General features: G+C 30.8%; 3 protein-coding genes across 4 annotated transcripts; 1 reads left to right on the plus strand and 2 right to left on the minus strand.

Annotated features, from left to right (window-relative positions):
* Positions 1-66: 66 nt before the first annotated feature.
* On the minus strand, positions 67-1375 carry LOC107362422 (transcription elongation factor B polypeptide 3). Its single transcript, XM_015929493.3, has one exon. It carries the CDS (start codon positions 1039-1041, stop codon positions 142-144), a length of 900 nt encoding a protein of 299 aa, XP_015784979.1. The 5' UTR covers positions 1042-1375; the 3' UTR covers positions 67-141.
* Positions 1376-1418: 43 nt separating this feature from the next.
* On the plus strand, positions 1419-16666 carry LOC107362418 (alpha-catulin). The gene is made up of 11 exons (XM_015929485.3): positions 1419-1565; positions 1653-2392; positions 9864-10077; positions 10239-10417; positions 11150-11269; positions 11370-11747; positions 11988-12191; positions 12460-12546; positions 12840-13814; positions 13905-14111; positions 14981-16666. The coding sequence occupies exons 3-11, from the start codon at positions 9894-9896 to the stop codon at positions 15125-15127; spliced, it is 2481 nt and encodes an 826-aa protein (XP_015784971.1). The 5' UTR covers positions 1419-1565; positions 1653-2392; positions 9864-9893; the 3' UTR covers positions 15128-16666.
* LOC107362421 (lysosomal dipeptide transporter MFSD1) lies at positions 16534-20633 on the minus strand. 2 transcript variants are annotated; one of them, XR_016198078.1, is made up of 7 exons: positions 20165-20633; positions 19955-20062; positions 19168-19861; positions 18668-19092; positions 18470-18572; positions 17201-17445; positions 16534-17136 (listed from the first exon to the last, which is right to left on the minus strand). XR_016198078.1 is itself a non-coding variant. In XM_015929490.3 (7 exons), exons 1-7 carry the CDS (start codon positions 20184-20186, stop codon positions 17074-17076), a joined length of 1536 nt encoding a protein of 511 aa, XP_015784976.1. In that variant the 5' UTR covers positions 20187-20633; the 3' UTR covers positions 16534-17073. The 2 variants fall into 2 exon arrangements, 1 of the variants encoding a protein (XP_015784976.1); XM_015929490.3 differs by having other exon boundaries at positions 17201-17321.
* Between the last annotated feature and the right edge of the window lies 1 nt (position 20634).

Below are 20634 nucleotides of genomic sequence, written 5' to 3' on the forward strand. Positions count from 1 at the left end.
TCTAATAGATGGAGCTAATCAGAGTTTACAATATGGACATGATTTGTTGAATGATGGCATAAAAGGTTTATGCAATGATATAAGAACATCTTTACTACCATTAACAATGAACTTACAAATCTTTTCATTTAAAAAATAGTCCTAATATTGTCTTCGTATGGTTTGCATCATTTTAAGAGCATTCTTCATGAGTAAACCTTTGGTCTTTTTTCCAGCAGCGGCCGCAGCATTAGAACTAGATGGGGAGCTTGATGAGCTGGACATACTTGATGAGGCGGTGACTTTGACAAAGCCGGCTGCCTTTTTGTCTTGTATCTTTTTAATGTTACGAGGAGGCTTAGGAACTGTGTCTGTAAAAGCTAACTGGGTCTTTCGAACTGGTCCTCTTGACTTCTCCTTCATGTCAATACTGCGAGTAATGCGTTCCAATTTACGTTTTCGTTCTTGTTCAGCGCGTATAAATAAATCTCTCCAGGTTTCATCCTCTTGTCTTTTATAATCTCGAAATTCTTTCTCACAATGCCATTTCCAAAGTTCATCATCATCTTCAGTTAACCTTGGATTGTAATCTTCCAAAATAAATAATTGATTAGATGTACACTTTTCAAGGACTGGTTTAATTAACCAATAAGGAGCATCACCAAGATAAGTAATATTTGTATAATTGTCCATTAAAACCTGGAGGCATAACTTTTCCAGCTTGGGCACATTGTCATATGTTGCATTACGAACTGTACCCGAATACACTTTAGACCGAGTCTTGGCTTTAGACGCGTAAAGAGCGAGTCCAGATTTAGGTTTAAATTGATTGTTGACAACAGTATTGTTATAAGCTGAAGAGATTGTTGATGATGACGGAGAAGTATAACAGGGTTGAATTTGAGGTGGAGGTGGTGGTTGAGGTTTCAGTTTTTCTGGTGTTGCAGCAATAGATTTTTTGCTCTTACTTTTCTCAGAGTGATGTTCACCTTTTCGTTTTTTACTACCAGAATCCTCTTTAGATGATTTAGAGGATTTCTGTTTACTACTAGAATTATTCATTGGGACTAAATAATTATTAACAACAATAAATCAAAACCTAAATAAAACGGAATTATTGAAACACACACAAAAATAATCTGCTGTTTCATAAACAGTAGTGACACCTGAGTAGCAACCCTTGTAGTAGATTGTATCCTGATTTCAGCTCCGTCTGTTGGATTGTAAAATTTATCAATAGATGAGTTTACCAAGAAATTGTAATTAAATTAAAAATGTAATAAGATAATAAACAAGAATTAACATAAATAAAATTTAAAGTTGATTCAGAATCAAGTAAATTAATCAGAACACTAAAACGTTTGAGTTTAATCAATTGTAAACACAAAGTCTATTCTCACTAAATTTACGTGCAAATAACAAGAAGGTTTATTTTTCGAGATGATTTGAAAAGTGAGGTTAATTTGAAAATTGATTATTTTTCGTTTCAAATTGTTTCCGCTTTTATTCAGTGATCAATCTGAGCCAGCCATCTTTGGTTTATTCATGTAAACATATTATTGACTGAGAAGCGGTGTAAAATAAAGGTAAGTCAAAGGGAGTCATGATAAAGATCTGAGTCGATTCAATGAATGTAACATTTTATTTTTTGCTAACAACTCTTTCCTTTCCAGAGTCAAGCATGAAACACCATTGAGATTCATTATCAACAACAGTTTGTTTATAACGCTTGTTTACTCATTATTTAAACATTGTATGGTTCAAAAACCTACCTGTTAATTGTGATATACCTAAGTGGGAAAATATTAATCAGTAACCTGTACAATCCGTTATAACCAAAATGTCTCCAAGTTAACTGTGTGTTGCATCAGATGAACCCTATCACTGTAGCTTTTAATTCACCTGAAAATTGTGACTAAACCTTTTCCCACTTTATTGCCATCTTACCAATCATCAAATTGTGAACCTCTTAAATTATTTATGTCCTATTGATTGTAAATATTCAATAAATGAGTGGCTGTTGAATTTGATTTGCCTTTGCACCATTGTAGGTTCAATCCCACTCGCTTTACCTGTTTATCCTCCATCTTCGTAATGGTTAACTCTGTGTGTGTTTTTTCTGTCTTTAATTCCTCTTGACCATTTAACCATCACGATCAACAATTAATTTCACCACCTCTGACGGTCTAATCATTGGGCGAAAACGTAAAACATCATATTAGACTAAAGTTGACTTGAATAGCCGCCTATCTATTGACTAGCAATACTCTGCTTCCAATTTTGCTCATAAGGATTTTGACCAAATCTTAATTTCTACCGCCAATTGTCACTATTAAACATATCAAATATCTTGTCCATTGATTTCCCATTAACTGGACATTCAGCCTGAGCTTCCATCGGTAAAAGCTGAAAGGTAAGAGCAATGTTATTGAAATGTGTTTTTGCTATCCTAAAGGTTTATGGTTATGATCTTGATGGTTTCAACTCATTCACAATTTGCTTTTTGAGTGATTTAAATTATGAATTATAAATTTGTTAGTCTTTCTTCGAACAATTAAAATCTGTAAAAATATCACGGTTAATAATGAATGTTATAAAGTATAGAAATACTATTTCAGGAATAATATTTTACAAAACATGAAAAAATCTTTATTTTCAAAGTCAATTCCATTATCAACTCTTCCATTATTGCCAAATCTCTTTCTATTTAAAGATTTGCATTCATTAATAAATCATTGATTCAAGTATTAATTGTCATTAGACAAACTCAATTCAACTCAAAACACAATTGGTACCAAAATTTCCCAACCAGGTTATGGATTAAGTCTTTAAAAAAAGGATCAACTAAATATTAAACATTGATAATAAACATAGAATCTAAGGATTTCTGCTTGAAAGTCATGATACTTAATCTGATAGATGGTGACATTTCACCACCATGAACTACAATAAGTGCAATTGTAGTGATTAGTTATTAATATGGCCATTAAACATGAATAGTTGACTCAAAATTTTGCCAAAAAAAGTCAATTATACCAATGGACTAGATTGAATGTCAGCATTACCAATGCAGAATACTAATATTATTTTCATCGATATCAACCACGACCACAAAAGCATTGATTCACCTTGATGTAAGATATTTAGATTCCCAAACTGTTCAGATGAATCTTTTTTTATACTCTTACCTGATTTGCAGCTGAGAAAATCTGAATAGACTTGCATGTGCATGGATATCGGGCCATTGAGCATGATGTCTCTCATCTTATCAGCTCCACTCCAGTTCCAGAACTCCAACATCAACTCAATAATATTTATTTCATTGCACTTCTTTTGTTTCACTTCCTTGAGACAATTAAACTAACAGACAACATTAAACGTTAAAATTAAGGTGTTTTTCAAGAACACGTTGGCCAAAAATATAATAAGTAAATGATCAAAATTTGTAAAGTTATGGTCCTAAATAGACAAGAGTGTCAAAATCTGATTCTTACTTCAGGGGAAATGGTGATCTAACTCAATCTCAGGATTTTGAAGAATCGCAAAAATGGCGAAATTTGGCTTCAAAGTTGTAAAAAGATTGCAAGCTTTTGGTCCACTTCAAAGTACATGAAAACTGATTAGAGATAAATTTTTCATGAATTAAGGGAAGGATTATTTTTACAGAAACCAGATTTTGAGAGTCCAAAACATTAGTCACTTAAGTCAAGCTCTTTGGTGAATCAGTTACAAAACCCGATTCGTTTCATAATTCAACCATCGCATTGTCAAGTTATAATATAATATTGTTGCACTAAAATGTTATTGTAAAGCATGATTATTCAAGGTAAATTTTGGAGTCAAGAAGCATTTGATTGTTGAGATTTTGCAACAATAAAATAATTACCATTGTTAATCAAGCTGGGTTATGATGAATGTGAAATTGCTTTGAGACTGGGAAAGCATTTGGTTAGCTGCAGTAAACTGAGCAACTTTGATATTTTCATAATTCATTCAAGCCATTTCTAAGTTTATACAGGATTGATTAATTAAGTAGTCAGTCTAAAAATCTAACCATGGTTTTATTGTATATTCATGATAATTAATGAGCTCTTCTTTTGTGTAAACTGAATCATTTAATCTGTTTTCATTTAATCGCAAAAAAAGTCAACATTTTAAACTCAGTCAACTGTTTTCATAAAACTGTCTCAATTTACAATCTAAAGCCAAATTTGACTAAAGTTTACATCAAATGATTGAATAAGGCAACAAATTAGTTCTCAAAATAAATTTAATCCATTTAAATCCACTGATTAACAAGTCGATTTCAATTTTATAATATAAAGGATCAAAATCTCAATTCTATGAAAATTGATCTCCAAATAAGTTTTCAATGTCCGTTTGAGTTGAACAGCCATTTTCAAGTTCAATGTTTGGTCTGAAAATTCTGAAGAAATCGCTAAATTCTTGTTCTCTTCATGTTTGTTGGTGTTTTGGTCTTTTTATTAACAAATTTTCTTATTCTTATCCTTAATCAAATCCTATTTATATTGAATTATCCAATTTGAACGTATTGTAAGCCAATATTGAATGCAAAATGAAAACCCAAAACTGACTGTTGAAACTGGAATCAAATGTGTTGATGATTTCACTCATTTACAGTTTCACCAATCAACTTTATTAATAATCATTGATTATGCTTGAGTTGAATTGTCATTTTCAAGTCTTCATTTGATTATTTAAGATTCAATTTAATCTCGTTCTTATTCACAATGAAGCCCAACAACAAAAGCAAACCCAAAATATTCTGGTTAACCAGCTTTAGATGATTCAACTCTGGTTCATCATTCAACCATTTATAACCTAATATGGTGCCAAACCTTCATGAGTATTTCATTTTAATCACAATTAAAAGATTCAAAAAAATAGACAAAATAAAATCTTTATCCTTTTCAAATAAAATCACAATCAAACCTTGCTCAAATTAATTACCATTTTATAATGACTTTAAGTACTTTAATTAAAATATAATCACAGATTCAATTTCAATCATTAAACAACCTTTAACCCAAAAACGAGCAAATCAATTGATCACATTGAAACTTCATTCCTAATCACTTTCAATTCACCTTTGCTCAGAGTATTAATAGATTCAGTTTTGACAACTTGACTGTCAACCTTGATTCCAATAATAGTAATCATAATTGTCTTGAATATTAATTGCATATTCAATGAGCTTAACCGCTGGTAATCTCATTTCAACATGTTTCAACTATTCTGGAAAAGAGTCAATCCTATCATCACTTGAGGCAGTTCAACAAAATGAGAAAAAACGATTTCAATCAACATTCTATCGATCTGGTGAAGCTATTAGATTTAATAGTTCATTTTATTAACTTTTAATTCAAGATAAAGCGACCTAAACAAGCTGTTTAATGCGCAATTAAATTGTCTAAATGATGCGTTTAAATTCAATTGAAACATTTCAATCAATTATTGTTACTGAGTGAACATTTTGTCATTTCAAATCAAGAGTTGATCAACAGCAAAATCAATGCAAATCAGTTTTCATTCAAATGAATTAAAATCAGTTTCAATGTCAATGTAAAATCTTAAACAAATGTCTTTCATTATTATTCATTGCCATAAATCATCTTTTGTTTAAAACCTTTGTAACTCAACTTGGAAATGTTTTCCTCAGATAATCTGTAGATTATCCTGAAGTCCAATATTTCAGGTTTGAGCAATTTCCATTTATAGCATTTTGGAATTGCTTTTGTTGAAGTTTCAGGTTTAGGTCAACATTAATAATTTAGCTGATCTTTCAATTTTGTTCAGCAATTCTGAGCAAGATTCGTGGAAAGAAAAAATGTTTTATTTGATTTATTCTGTTTCTTCTGAAACAAAATATTAACAAAATTTTACCCACTTTTGGCATTACAATAATGTAAAGACTTTCAATGTTTGATTTACAAAATTTTACATTTTGCAAAGTTGATTAGATTCTGAGAGTATTTCTGGTTCATTTTTTGGGTAAATCAAAATTTCTTTTTCTTGCCTTTTCCATCAACTTTTTGTCAATCTTTAAGCTTGGTAACATTGAATAATTGAAGAGTCGTTTGATTGTCTTTCATTGATAATGAAATTGAAAGAAATGATCTGAACCCTGTAATTGGCGAATCTTAAGTATAATCTGAGGTTTACTTGCAACTATCATATTCTTGTATAATCGAGTTATTACTTGAGTTATCGACTAGAAATAGTACAAAGGAAAATCGATTAAAAAGGAAACATTTGCATGGTTAAGCAAAATGCAAGAATAACTTGAAAATTATAAAAAATATTGAAAGCTATTCAAGTTATCGAAGGGAAAATTGGGTGAAAAAAGAAAACAGTTTTACTAAATTTACACCCAAATTTAGGTCAATTTCGTTCCATTCTGTGAACTTTAACCAATTGATTGGCAGTTTGTTCATTTCCAAGTATCCAGGGAACAATAGGTTAATCAATGATCGACAAATCAGTGAGATTTTGTGAAATCTCAATCAAGTGTAAGAGCATTTACATTGAGAAAATTTGAAAATCAATTTTACTTACAAAGACAATTTTTGTATTTACAAAATTTGTTCAAGTTTAATCATTAAAATGAATTTTTACTGAAAAAAAGGTTGAAAATAAAGTCAACAAATTGAGACAAAAAAGATTGCCTTTCATGATTCCTTTACAGTGAACGTTAATCATTGATGTTGGCAAACATCAATTATTAAAAGATCAGACAGAAAGGTAAACTTGAGGACAATATCGACATTTTCATCACTTGTTCATCCATTTCTTTCCTCTGTTCATCCAATTTCATCCATTTTGCACCATTTTCATCCTCATCATCCATTTCCTTTTGTAATTTTTACCTCCTTTTCTCGTTAATATTGTCATCTGTCCTTGGCTACTTGTTTTCCTTCACCATGTTCAGGTTCACTTTGTTCATGTTATTTCATATATTAATACATATTTACTGATGTTGTTGAAAAATGTTTGCCAACATTATCCAAATTATCCAGTTCAACATTACTTATCATTTTCCGGAGAAACCGGAACAAATTGCAATCCCTAATCATTATAATTGTGATTATTGTAATCACCATCTTAATGTTGAACCAACGTCTTGTTAGACTCATTATTTGTAACCATTTTTGTCAACTTATCGTTTCATCTTCTTCTCATTGATCAAATGTTACCAAATTCAACTGTTACCGTTAATTAAATTAGTTAGTTTGTCTCAGTTAATCAAATTAGAATGCTATTTATAACAATGAAACTCACGTACAAAATTCATCACTTGCCTTCAATCCAGTCTTAGATTCACCTTGGCTTTAATAATTCATCTTTTACCTTTTCTAATTCAATTGGGTCCAATGTTTCAATTTTATAGTTGATTTAAATTAATCAGTAAATTGCAAGATCCATTGGCTGATCAATCAGATTCCAATCGATAGTTGGCTGACACCTGAAAAGCTCATTCATTATTCACCTTTTCTTTAGAGACGTTTATAAAGGGAACAAAAATTGACTCTTTTCATCATGTTTATCACCTTATAACATTTCAGGGTCGACTCAATGTTTCAAACCTTTCAATGATGAATTTGGATAAATCTGTGACAATTAAATCAATAAACTTGCATAAGAAGTGGCGAAACCAGTTGAAATATTAACCAGAAAACCAGAAAGTAAACAGTCAACCCATTTTAACCAGAAATTTGGCAATCTTTTTTACCTTTCCTTTGGTTCAACTTTACATTTTACATTATTGATTATTTGTGATTAATGTAATGTAATGAAACTAATAACTGGATTATTATTTTTTAATGGATCCATTTTGTTTGATCACAGTCTAATGGTTTAATGCATAAACTGGTTCATAAAATGTTGCTTTAAATACACTTCTTTGTGAACACTTTACTCCCTTAATACATAATCATGAATGAATCAAGTGTTGACAATTAATTAATAGTGTCGAGGCAAATGCGTCACCTGATTTCAATCATCTTATATATTTCATAGTTGACTGAATTGACGAGAAAAGAGTTGAGAAAAGAAATGGGAAAAAATGAAAAGATTTTTACCCTTGAAAAGATCTTTTTATTTCATTTTTTTCAACTCTATTTACTGATTGATTCCTCAATCAACTTATATTTAGATTGACTTGATTAAAATTTAATTTACACCACAAAATGTAAATCTAATGTTGAATACATTTTAAGGTTTACAATCGATCGTTTAAACCTGAGAACTGGAAAAATGGGAAAATTGAAAGGTAAAGATATAACATTATTATGAAGGTGAAGACGAGCAAGAGGCTGGGAAAAGTGAAATTAGGTCACCTCAGTGTAGTTACTTGATGGTTGATTGAAGTCACTCTGAAAGGGTAAAGGTTAGCAATCCAAGTTCACTACATTTGGTGAATTGATCTGAATTAAACAACAATTAGAGTTATCGATTAGTGAAATGGTTTGTTCAACTATTGAGACAAATTGCTGTTGCTTTTGTATTTTATTATCATAATAACAATGTAACCTTTTTTTTCATTATTTTTTTGTCATTGGGTGACAAAATCATAAAAGGCTTTTGGTTATTCAATTATTCAAATTGAACGTTTTTTTATTCCCATTTTCATTCATTAATCTTCTGTCCAGTTAATCATGGTTTGTCACTATCAATTGTTTGTCACAAAGTGATGGGTTTGGTTGGTTAATTTCAATGTTTTGTTCATTAAAATAACATCAACGTTATAAAGTCATCTCTTGATGGTTAACAAGGATTAAGGATTCGATTAAAGATTTCAATCAGATTTGTAATTTTAGTTGGTTTATTCAATTGTAATTGTACCTTTGATTGGTTTAATAACAATGAGCGAGTCTGATTTTGGTGAAATATTTATGAAAAATGATACTTTTGTTTACCAATTTTGTCTATCTTTTTGAAATGTATCCAAGTTTATCGGGTTATTTTGATGATTACAGTTGATTATTATTAAGTTTCTTATTGACAGTTGACAACTTGGTTAATAATCTATGAAACCTTAAACCTTTTTTAATAACAATTAACATTTGTTAACAAATCTGTTGACAGTTTGAGTAGCTGGTTACGTTAACTTTAATATGCAATCCTTGCTGTTACATAAAGCCATCCTCATTGAAAGTAAAGACTTGTCAGTGTGATAGTTGAGTAGACAATCCAGACCGGGATATTAGGTTAATTGTTGGTTAACAATCTAGTTATACACAAGGCGTAGTTAAATCAATATCCAAACGAGATGATCTTTTTAAATTTGATTACAATCACTGAAATAAAAACGCTGAAAATAACAAAGATACAGAAATAGAAAGATGTAGAAATGGAAAGACATTAAAGCTGGTTCCGGAGCCGATTGCTGGCCAATTAATTTGACCATTAAAGCAACAATTTAATGTTTTTAGAAGTAGGTTATCAAAATAACAACAGAAAAATCATTGAATGTTATATAAATTAATCATATTATGAAATAAGAATTAAAATTAACATATGATTGTCTTGTGATTGGACGATTGTGTGTTGAATTAACGCTCCATCTTGTGTCCGTATAGACTAATACCGAAAAGTGCTATCATTTTGTTTTTTGATTGGTTTTTAGTTTCAAAATAATTGAATTATTTGAGCTTTAGTAGTTTTTTTCACCAATTTGCTCAATCAGCTTGACAATTTTATCTTGATCATCAATCATCTTTTTTTGTATTTCTGGTTCAATTTGCTAGTGAATCCATCAAGATCGTTATAACGATTAAATTAAATTGTTTTCTACATCTTTCCATGTAAATTGTTTACTTATACATTTTACTTGTGCCTTTCTTTTCCCTGGTTGTCTGGAACAGTATTGGAGTTATTAAATTACAATTACAATCATGTTGACTGATGGAAGAGAAAAATTAAGTAAAAGTGAAAAAACTCATCGAGCTCTTTTGAGAGTTGGACAATCAATTAATCAATCTATTGAACGATTTGCTGCGGTTGGTGAAGCGATTGGAGATGATAATCCAGAAATTAAAATTGATATGGTTGATGCTTGTAAAGAATCAAGAACTGCAGGTAAATTAGTTATCATAAATCCATTATTAATATCTTTAAGATTCGGATATTATCAGATACTCTGGTATCAGTTTTCTGGTTAATCAAATTGTTAACTCTTCTTTTCTCTGTTTCATTCTGATTATTTTTTCTGCTTCTCAATTATTCACCATTTTTATTAGCCTGTATATTTGAACAATTGTGTGATTTAACTGCTGATTCTGGTGCTTATAATTCACGTTGCTATTCTGATCAAAGAGGCCTTTTTCGTGGAGCTAGAAATTTGCTTTCATCTGTTACAAGAGTGTTACTTATTGCCGATTCTGTCGTGGTTAATCAACTTTTAGGACCCAAAGATAGGGTAAGTAATCTTGATATTTAATTAAACTTCATTTCAGCTTCGAACCTGACACTTGATTTATATATCTGTTTGATTAAAGGTTAGACTTTCAGGTGTAGCTTGTTTTGCTTTTTTGTTTATACCTTTTTGCCTCAGTCGCTTTGCTCAATTTTCACTCATTTTTGAGCTTGATTTTTTAATTTAGTGTACTTCCATTTTAATGATCATTAATGTCTTTTATTTGATCTCTCATTTTGTTTCTGTCTTGTTTTGATTCTTTATTAATTACTAAATCAATGTTAGTGTATAATGGGCTCGTTAAGGTATAGTCAATTCTTTACTGCAAATAATTTTGGCTTCAGTCGAGCAATGAGAATAAATGAATTGTTACAAATGAGTTTTACCTTCTAGGCTTTTCCTAAGTATATCATTAACCAACAATAATTTTTAGACTGTTAACGATTATGTTTTCTGTGCAAAGAAATAAAACCTTTTGTTAATTTCATATTTCATCTTTTGATTATAACTTTCAGTTTTTGTCTACTAAGTAATTAACGTAAGATGGCGACTGTTAAGAAGATTGACGTTTTTTCGCGCTTCTCTGCCATCTTGTCTCTTTGTAATCAATTGCCAGAAGATATTATTAGTTTAATTCCAATGTCAATTTGTTTAAACAAAACATTTTGGAATATGTTAAACTACAATTATTTTTGCAAAATTTTCAACTTTCTTTCATTTTTCTCTGTTATCTAGATTTCAATAAGTCTGAATCGTCTGGAAAATGTTGCCAATTTCACCGAGTTTGTTAAAGCTTACAGTCAATTTGGATATGAGATGGTTGAGCTTGCCCATCTTATTTCTGATCGCTCAAATGTAAGTAATCTTTAATCTTATAAAACTTTTTCTTGACATTCAAGTCTTACTTGTTACCAATCATTAATGATACATGGCTCTTTTGTTTTCCTTTTCACAGAACTTGAAAGATGAAAGGAGAAGAGCAGAAATGGGTTCAGCTCGTCGTTTTCTTGAAAGGTCAACAATTCTTCTTTTAACTTCATCTAAAGCTTGTCTTCGACATCCAGACTGTGAAAGTGTCAAGGATAATCGTGATACAGTTTTCAACGAGATCCGAAGAGCCATTGATTATATTCATAATATAGTTAAAGATGGCGTTTTACCAACTCTTATCCATAATTCATTTGATTCCTCTGGACATTCAAGGCGATCCCATTTTAGATTTCATGTTTCACGTTACTCATCATCACATTCATCACCATTATCTCCATCAAGTGGTCCAGTTGACAATATTAATCCTCTTCCAACAACTTTTAATGCAATTAAGCGTTTTGAGGTAAAACAATATGTACATAAAGTGATTATCATCGTGTAATTACTTTTACCTCCTTCGCCTGTCAGTTTTATCGTACACACTGTGTATACTATTTTCATCAAAACTCAATTTGATTCCTTTGATAACCATTCTAATCTAGGATGACATTTTACTTCTCTTTTTTCAAATCTGCTCAACTAATTAGATGGATTTAATTAAACTCGCATTGATATCTAATTAATTTTCATTCTTTTATTTCAGGAATTGGTTGAAATGAGTCGGGTTACCATGTGTAAGGGTGTTTATCGTGAAAGATTATTATGTGCCTTCGACTACTTTGTCGAGTTGACTCAACATTTTACGGATTCAGCTTATACACGCCATGATAATCGAGAAAAAATATTGCTTCTCTGTGATAAAATTAAAATTGAACTGAATCAATTGATGAGATTGGGAGTTATCCTTGTAAGTACTATTATCTTTTTTAATATCATTCATATTTTGGCATAAGAAAAAGCAAAAGGTGATGGAGTGAAATAAAATTGACTTTTAATCTTTCTTCAATTTTCATTCAAAATCATCAAACACTCAATATTTTGACTCTTTCTATAATATAAAAAATATACTTTTATTAAATCCTTGTTCCATCCACTGTATGTTTGTGATATTAAATAATAAATTAAACTCTTCATTCAATATATTTTTTATTTACTTTTTTTCTCTCTATCTAAAGGATGAAGCTGGATCAACAAATCCAACCGAAGACTTGGAAGAATCCATTATGCAGACAATTAAAGCTGTTAATGATGTTAAATTTCAGGTTAGTCAACTGAATTTTTTTACAAAACTTCGTGACAAATAACCATTCATCATTCAAATAATATTGATGTTATTTTCTTATTTAACCGTAAATTTTATTGAACTTATCATTATCATTTGAACTAAGAGAAGTGATACTAAACCTTGCATTTCTTCGATAATATCTTTAGATCATGCATTCATTCGTTTTAGCTAACTTACGTTCAGTGTTAATATCACTGATTTTGTAAAGTATTTTGTTCTTTGTTTCATTCCTAAATGATCAATTGATTACTTTTTTCTTCTCTTTTCTAGCTACGAAGAACTGCCTTGGACCAAGCTGATGAATTATTCAAGTTAACTGATGAATTAAGTTTTATCAACCAACTTCGAAATCATTCATTATCTGGTGATACTGAACGACTTCATGATTATTTCAAGCTTTACACTGAACTTTGTGATCATTTGAATGAGGTTTGCCGTCTACTTCATAATGTATCAACATCGGAAACATTGTTAATCTATTCCAAGGCAACAGAGAATCACATTAATATTTTCAGTGCTCAAATTTTAAATGCCTGTTTAACCCTATCAGCTCATCCAAACAGCCGAATTGCTAAAGATAATCTGGAAGTTTTTCTCGACTTTTGGATTTCTTTATACAGTGATGTTCACCAATACAGTAAAGATATTAGAGATCTAGCAAATGGATTTGGATCTATGAACCATTATGACTCTGGAATGGCTAATAAGGGGAAATCCAGTAGCAACAATCAATTACCACGTCCATCTCCATCACCTAAAGCAATTACATCCCAGTCATATCCAACTCAACAGCAACAACAACAGCAACAGTCGCAACAACAATTACAGCAGCAACACCAGCATCAGCAGCAGCAGCAACAACAACAACAACAGCAGCAGCAGCAGCAGTTACAGCATTCGCATTCTCATCAACAGCAATCTCAGTCTAACAATGAGTTAGGATCAATGACTGCTGCAACTGCAGGTAAACCAAAAGTTGCGTCTGATGATAAAATATTGATAAACTCGAAAGAGTTGAAAGTAATTTCTAATGGCAATGAAATTGATCCAGAAAAATGGACTGCTCCAGAGGATAATGATGTTGTTCGTAGAGCTAAAGCAATGGTTCAAATGGCTATTTCTATGTACCAATTTACTCATGGGGAGGGTGAATTAAAGACAACTCAAGATTTATTTACTCAAGCAGAGTTTATTGCTGAAGAAGCAAACAAATTTTATAAATTAGTTCGACATTTTACTTATCAGGTAAACATACATTTACCAGCTTATTTATTGTAGTTACCATTTATAAATAAACTCAAGTTTAATATAAATGATGTTCGTCTGTTTATCTAGGTACCAAGTGGATTAGCTAAGACAGATTTACTCGATCAATTGGATAAAGTTCCAACATTTGTCCAGCAACTGCAATTTACAGTCAAACAGCCAACAGTTGGAAAAGCAGCGACCTTTACAAAAGTTGACAACGTAATTAAAGAAGCCAAGAACTTAATGATTTACGTTTGTTTATCGGTTAATTCTGCATTAGGATGTGCGTCAAAAGTAAGTTTGAAAAGTCGTTTACTCTAGAGCTTTTGATGAAGGTGTAAATTGTTGACATTTACAATGCTATCTTGCATCTCAAAAATATTTGTTACAATATTGCTTCTTGTATTCACCCAATCAGCCGGTCATTGGTTTTTTTCTGAACAAAAATGAATTTCAGATAATCATTTTCTTTGTCATTTATACCTTCAACTTTTTCATCAAATGTCATTTGATTCGATTATGGATAATTTAAAGGTAGTTAAGCTTTTAGCATGAATAAAGTTGCAATGTCCAAGTGAATTGTCAGAAACATTGACATTCAATATAATTGATATTATCCTTGACTATCTCTTTCATCAGAACTAAGATGCTCATCACTATCCACACGCCAATAGGAGAGGATGATTTTATCTTGAAACGCAAAACCTTTTCCTTTTTACCATCAATGGATTTAATATCAATACTGATCCATCCATGAACTAATCAAATGTATAAATAAAGGATAAAAATGATTTTTACCTTAACATCATCAAACTAGGTCAAGGGTCCAACAATTGTGAAACAACAACTGATCATTTACCTTCAAAACTTTTATATGGGTTTTGTTTTTCGTTGTCAACTTATGCAAAGAAATCCATATTTTTAAAACTTAATAACTATTTTTTATAATATTTCGTGTGTTGACAAAACTTGAGCAAAGTAAATGTTGACAAATGTCATGAAGCATACACTAAATAATAATTTATCGCATTTTCATTTCTTACTTTGATGAATATAAAAAATGAGTATGAAAATGAATAGTTTTTTCTTTGATGACAATTTCACCATTCCTTACACATACATTTACTCATCCTATTTATTTTATTTTGATATTTTTTGTACAGTATAATCTTGACATGGGTGCTGCCAGGACAAGATCCAGAACTCTATCTCCTTCAGGACGCTATGGAGAGGATGATGGAGGTTATGAAGGCTTATCATCTGGAATGGGATCCAAAGGGGGAACGGCGTCTTCCGACCCGAACATTTGACAATTAGGGATGGCCTCTAGAAGGGCCAAACCAACACCGTCTGGTGAATCAAGAAGAACAAGGGTTTCGTTTTTACTCTTTTAGGGTCAAAATCTTAAGGCGACTTATAATCTTAATTTATTTATGTTTAATGCACATTTTTGAATTAATTTGAATAGTCTCCCTATCCAAACCAAAACTAGTCGATTATATTATTTTAAGGTTATTTCTGTTTCCATTTTTAAACAGCCAATTTAATTTTCTAATTCAGTTTAATTTATATTCTTTTAATGATCAGCTTAACTCAACTACAATTGTCACAGAAACTCATGTTTAGCTCTATCTGTTCTATCTGTTATTTAGTTTAGATATCAAAACCACTTTATGGACGTATAACTTATCTTATTTTTCATATCAATGGTGTTCAAATGTGCACAATAAGTTTTACCGACAATCATGTGTTTACAGCCGATTTAAACTGACCAACATATCAATTTTCATTATCACTGCCGTTGATAATTAGTTATAACTGGAGTTAGCTACTGCCTTTAATTCATATCGACAATTGTATTCAAATTAAGTTGCTTGAATCTTAAACAAATGCACTTTTTCAATTGTTTAAATTTAATTTTAGTTTATTAATAGAGTCTCCATTAGAGCCAAGATTTTGACCCGAAATAAAATCTTCTTCATTCTTCCAACGGTCCATCCTAATACAAGCATAGCTGAAATCAAATATAACAACCAAACTGAATCAGCATAAGAAATCTGACATTGAAAAAGCCACTTTCTCAGGATGATGAATTTTTTCCTATAAATCATGTTAACATCACCCTCCTGAATGCTCTTACATTTACTCATTCTTTGCATTTCATTCGATCAGAATCAATGAGTAAAGATAATAGCATTGAGAGCTATAATTATGCTTGTACTTAACCGGTAATTACATCTAAAACAATATTTTCAATCAATATGAATGTCAGACTTTTTCAGATGAATTTTCTGTTCTTTTTTTGCTAAACGTTAATGAAATTAACTTTAATGTAAAATGAAACAAAAAGCTCAAAAAACGTAAATTGTCAATCAAATTTGATTACAATTTACGTAAATAATACAATGATTATAATGTATGTGAAATAATAAGAAAAAAAGTGTGCGTGAGTTGATTCCGTTTATCTTTAGTCAATCTTTGCCAATCTTTAATCATACTTTTATGTATAGCTCTATGTAATATGATAATTTTATCCTAAAAATTTACAACAATGGTTAACATTACTATTTTGATCTTTGCTGTTGAAATGTTTCGATAGACATTTGACAATAGCTACGCCTAAGGTAGACTTTGTAAATTAAATCATATCATTCTAATCAACTGTTAATTACATATCAATCGAATGCCTTTTCATTGCATTACAATGAATATAATGTTCTTCATTTTAACTTTGCTATATTTATTTAATTGTTATAAAATATGAAATAATTTTGTTTCTTTGTTTTCGATTACATATTATGCGTGATCAACCTTTTAATAAAATTGATTTGATTTTAATTAATGAAAAATTTATGTAAAGTGTCGCATCATTTCTTGCTTTTAAAGTTAGCATTTCAGTTAAATAATTGACCATCAACTTTTCCAAACATTGATTTTAATGTGTTGGGCTTGAAAAAAATATTCAATAATTTCTTGATTCATCGTAGATGAAAATAATGATTGACCGATTTGAGCTTCTTGTTTAAACATGATTGTCTCATTGTTTAAGAAATGTGTGAAACGATCTTTTGATCCACTGGAAATGACGAAAATAAAATATACATTAAAACAGGATTTTTAAATACAATGTAACAACCATTCCAGCGGTTGAAATGATTTTTAATCTGGATGGTTGTAATCAAAAATAATTTAGCCAATTGATCCGTTAGTTGTTTTCATTCTGATTTAGCAGTCTTTAATTATTTATGATCAAATTTTAATTAGATGGACCAGAGATTTGCTCACGGATGGCTCGAGCTTCCTCCAAATTGCTTGGATCCTAGGAGATATAAATTTTATGAATATATTTGTCATTTATCTTATTTATTACAGTCTTAATTTACCTGGGTTCCAATCTTGGATAGGTAACGTCGACGGACACTTTCATCTTGACCAGCAAGGGCAGGTGGCTCGGCAGAATATCCTTCGATCTCTTCACGTCTTAGGTTTTGTTCCTCGGCGATCCTTTTATTTTATCATTACGATATTGATGATTTTTGTTTAAGTAATTTATTTTTGTTTCTAATTTAATGAAGATCTCAACCAAGCAATTGGAATCAGCAGAACAGTTTCTGAATCGCTTCTTATTCTGAAGAAGGGTTTTGATAGTTCAAATAATAAAATCAATCAAGTAGTAAATCACTTTTCCACTCATAAAATGGATCTCATTATTAAATTGACAATGTAACATGGTGAGATAAATAGTTAATAGACATAGAGTGATTACAAAATTATGGAAATGTTACATGTAAATTTGAATGTTTAAAGTCTCTAAAGAGTTTTGCTGCAAAAATCGTAAGAACTATTAATGTAATTTCGTTAAAATTAATGATTCATCCTATCTCCTATTACTCAAATTTCACAGTATACGCTATTTGGATACCTAGATCATGGTAATAATCTAAAAGCTATCTTATTATCTAAGCTTTTTATCATGATATTTTTATATATTAACTTTACAGTGAATTCAATCGATTCAGTTAATCTGATACAAGTAGGGGTGAATAAATGAAAAATCATCAGTCTCTATAAAATAAAATGACTGGCTACATTTTTTGAAATGAACTATAAACAGATACAATTTACAAAAAAGTCAATCGAGTTTAAAAAGACCCGGATTCATATTCAGCGAGAAACCATTTTATGGAACAGAGAGTAAAAGTAATATATGAATAGATATAGTCTGATTTTAATTGAGATATTCTAAATAAATTTCCTCGAATTACTTATCCTGAATAGTCTAATATTACACAACTAATTTTGTTTGCTTGAACGACAGAAAGAAAAATTCGAACCTAAAAGGTCAAATTCTTAAACAACTTCGCTAGTTCACCTTTTAAAAACCAATAAAACTTCAGTGAAACACGAAAGAAACAAAATAACAGCAAGTTGTTTAATCATTTGTCCTTTTTGGGTCGCATTTATCCTGCTGTTGCTTAAACAAGCAAACTGTAACTGCATTGTTTTTAAGCTCCGGAAAATTTTAAATCAATTGAGGAAGGGTTCACCACATTCTGCATATCACCACTTAGAACGATGAGATCCAATTGCTCGGAGAAGTATCCTTGTAACTTGATTACAAAGGAAACTAAACAAAATTAAAATCTGCTCACCTTTTCGCCTCTGTCATAGCTGCACGCTTTTTAGCGGAGATATTAAGAATTCCTCCTTTGTTGAAGTTAGATAAAAATAAGAAGATAATCAAGATGAGACAAACTGAAAAAAAGAAAAGACAAGAAGAAATTAGTAAAAATTAATTTTGTGATTAAGATTTTAACATGAAACATTGTTAAAGTTCACGATCAACTAACCTACGAGCGAGATTATGAAAAAGCATTGCAATGCGAGGAAACCTCGAGAGTCAACAATGTGACCAGCAGCCATATTGGCTAAAGCTAGTCCGAGATTTTGTACACATTGAACTACACCATATGCTGTTCCAAGCCTAAATTCTGGAACAATATCTGGAATTAATGGCCATAGTGCGCAAGCTATAGTCGAATAACCAAATCCGAGACAAACGATTCCAACCCATGGATTTACAAAGCTAAAAGCTAAAAGACCATGTCCAAGTAATGTAACTGCGGTTCCAGCAAACACAAAAGAAATACAACGACCAACTTTATCAATGAGTATTCCTAATATGGGTGAGACTATAGCTGATATAGTGTAAACAGAACTATTTATACTATCAGCGGAGTCCTCACTCACACCATATTTTCTCAAAAAGAAAACTCTGTAAAAAGGTAGAAAAAATATTAGAAATCGAAAAATCCACTCCATAAATTAGAATCATTGATACACGACTTACGTTCCAAGTCCAATAAAAGGGAAGATTGTAATATAATAAAGGACGCAAATGAACGAAACCATCCAAAAATCAAGCCCAAAGTGAAAGACATCTTGGAATTTCATTTCTTCTCCAGCTTTGGGTGGCTCTTTTTTGAGTATTCTTTCGGCTCTTTTATCAAAATAAGCCATTAAAAGGCCCATTATCAGAGAGAAAATACAGAAACTAACAGCAAATAGCAAAGTAAGACCTAGGCACTTGTAACCAGTATAGTATTTCTCAAAAAAATTGTAGATATGGACCATAGTTTTAAAATTGACTGTGCTTCCTAATCGAGAGATACTCATCATTAAGCCAAAGGCCATGTTTAATTCAGATCCTTTATACCAGCTAACCGCATAAGCATTGACAGCAACAGAGAGATTTTCACCTCCTAATCCAAATATAAAACGGCCTAATTGCATAACCCAGAAGGTGTTGAGAAAAGCTCCTAAAGCAAATACCAACTGACCAAAACAAACGAATAGAGAAAATATTATGGTGCCGATTCTTAAACCAATGACTTTGTCAAGAAGATATCCTCCAAAGAGACCCAAAATTACATTAGGCCATGAGTAGAGTGAATATAATGTTGTATATTGTGAAGTGGAAATGACCAGATCTCTAGTAATCTCAGTCTCAAGTGCTGCTGGGTTATCATAAATATAATAATTTCCTAAATATTTGATAAAGAAAGAAGTAATTATTATAGTGGCATATTTGAATATAATAAACATAAATGCTAAAATTATGAATCATTATTAAATACCTAAATTGATGAGGCACAAAACGACCAGTACAATGTAACGATGAGGGGCATATTTTGGATTGGACAATTTTTCCCAGAATGACACATAGTTTCTCTCAAGAATAGGCTCTAGATTTTGAGAAAAAAATAAGAAAAATGACTAATTGTTCTTTTGTATTGAAATTGCAACTTGCAATCTACCAAAAAATACAAATTAACTAATTGACTTACCATGTTCACTACTGTAATCCATGATCCAAAATCAGTTGCATGTAATGTCAAATCAAAAAAGGCTAATTTTCCTACAAAAGCAAGATGGCAAAACTGGTGGTAGGCTGGTAGAAAACAAAACCACTTCTGGTCTTAATTCAACATAATATTATTAGATGTTTATACTGAAGCAACAGAAGTGTTAGACAGATTAGTAAATCACAATATTAATTATCACAGAACGAAAAAAAGAAGAATAACACCGGAAAAAGCTGAGACCATATGTTCAGGACAACCAACATAGAAAAATAAAGGAGCAACTCTAAAACAATGGCGAACGATGTTGGTTAGCTGCTCAAAGAAGTAACTTTAACCATCAATAGACCAAGGAATGAAGGTAAAGATTAGTCTAATTGCTAGAAAAGACAATCCACTGATTGTCAAAGTTTAATCGTTATTAACATGATTAACGCCTCTTGAAAAACCTTCAG

The sequence above is a fragment of the Tetranychus urticae genome, chromosome 1 (genome assembly GCF_039701765.1).
Source record: "Tetranychus urticae isolate SD_2017Ah chromosome 1, NJAU_TeUrti_SD_1.0, whole genome shotgun sequence".
NCBI classification, from domain to species: Eukaryota; Metazoa; Arthropoda; class Arachnida; order Trombidiformes; family Tetranychidae; genus Tetranychus; species Tetranychus urticae.

Coding starts and splice junctions, on each gene's coding strand:
- LOC107362422 (XM_015929493.3), bottom strand. CDS start 1,041: ATGAATAATTCTAGTAGTAAACAGAAATCCTCTAAATCATCTAAAGAG.
- LOC107362418 (XM_015929485.3), top strand. CDS start 9,894: ATGTTGACTGATGGAAGAGAAAAATTAAGTAAAAGTGAAAAAACTCAT. Junction 10,078..10,238: donor TAAAGAATCAAGAACTGCAG/GTAAATTAGTTA, acceptor CATTTTTATTAG/CCTGTATATTTGAACAATTG. Junction 13,815..13,904: donor TTCGACATTTTACTTATCAG/GTAAACATACAT, acceptor CTGTTTATCTAG/GTACCAAGTGGATTAGCTAA.
- LOC107362421 (XM_015929490.3), bottom strand. CDS start 20,186: ATGGATTACAGTAGTGAACATG. Junction 19,862..19,954: donor TTTGTGCCTCATCAATTTAG/GTATTTAATAAT, acceptor TCAAATATTTAG/GAAATTATTATATTTATGAT. Junction 17,322..18,469: donor GCTATGACAGAGGCGAAAAG/GTGAGCAGATTT, acceptor ATAAAATAAAAG/GATCGCCGAGGAACAAAACC.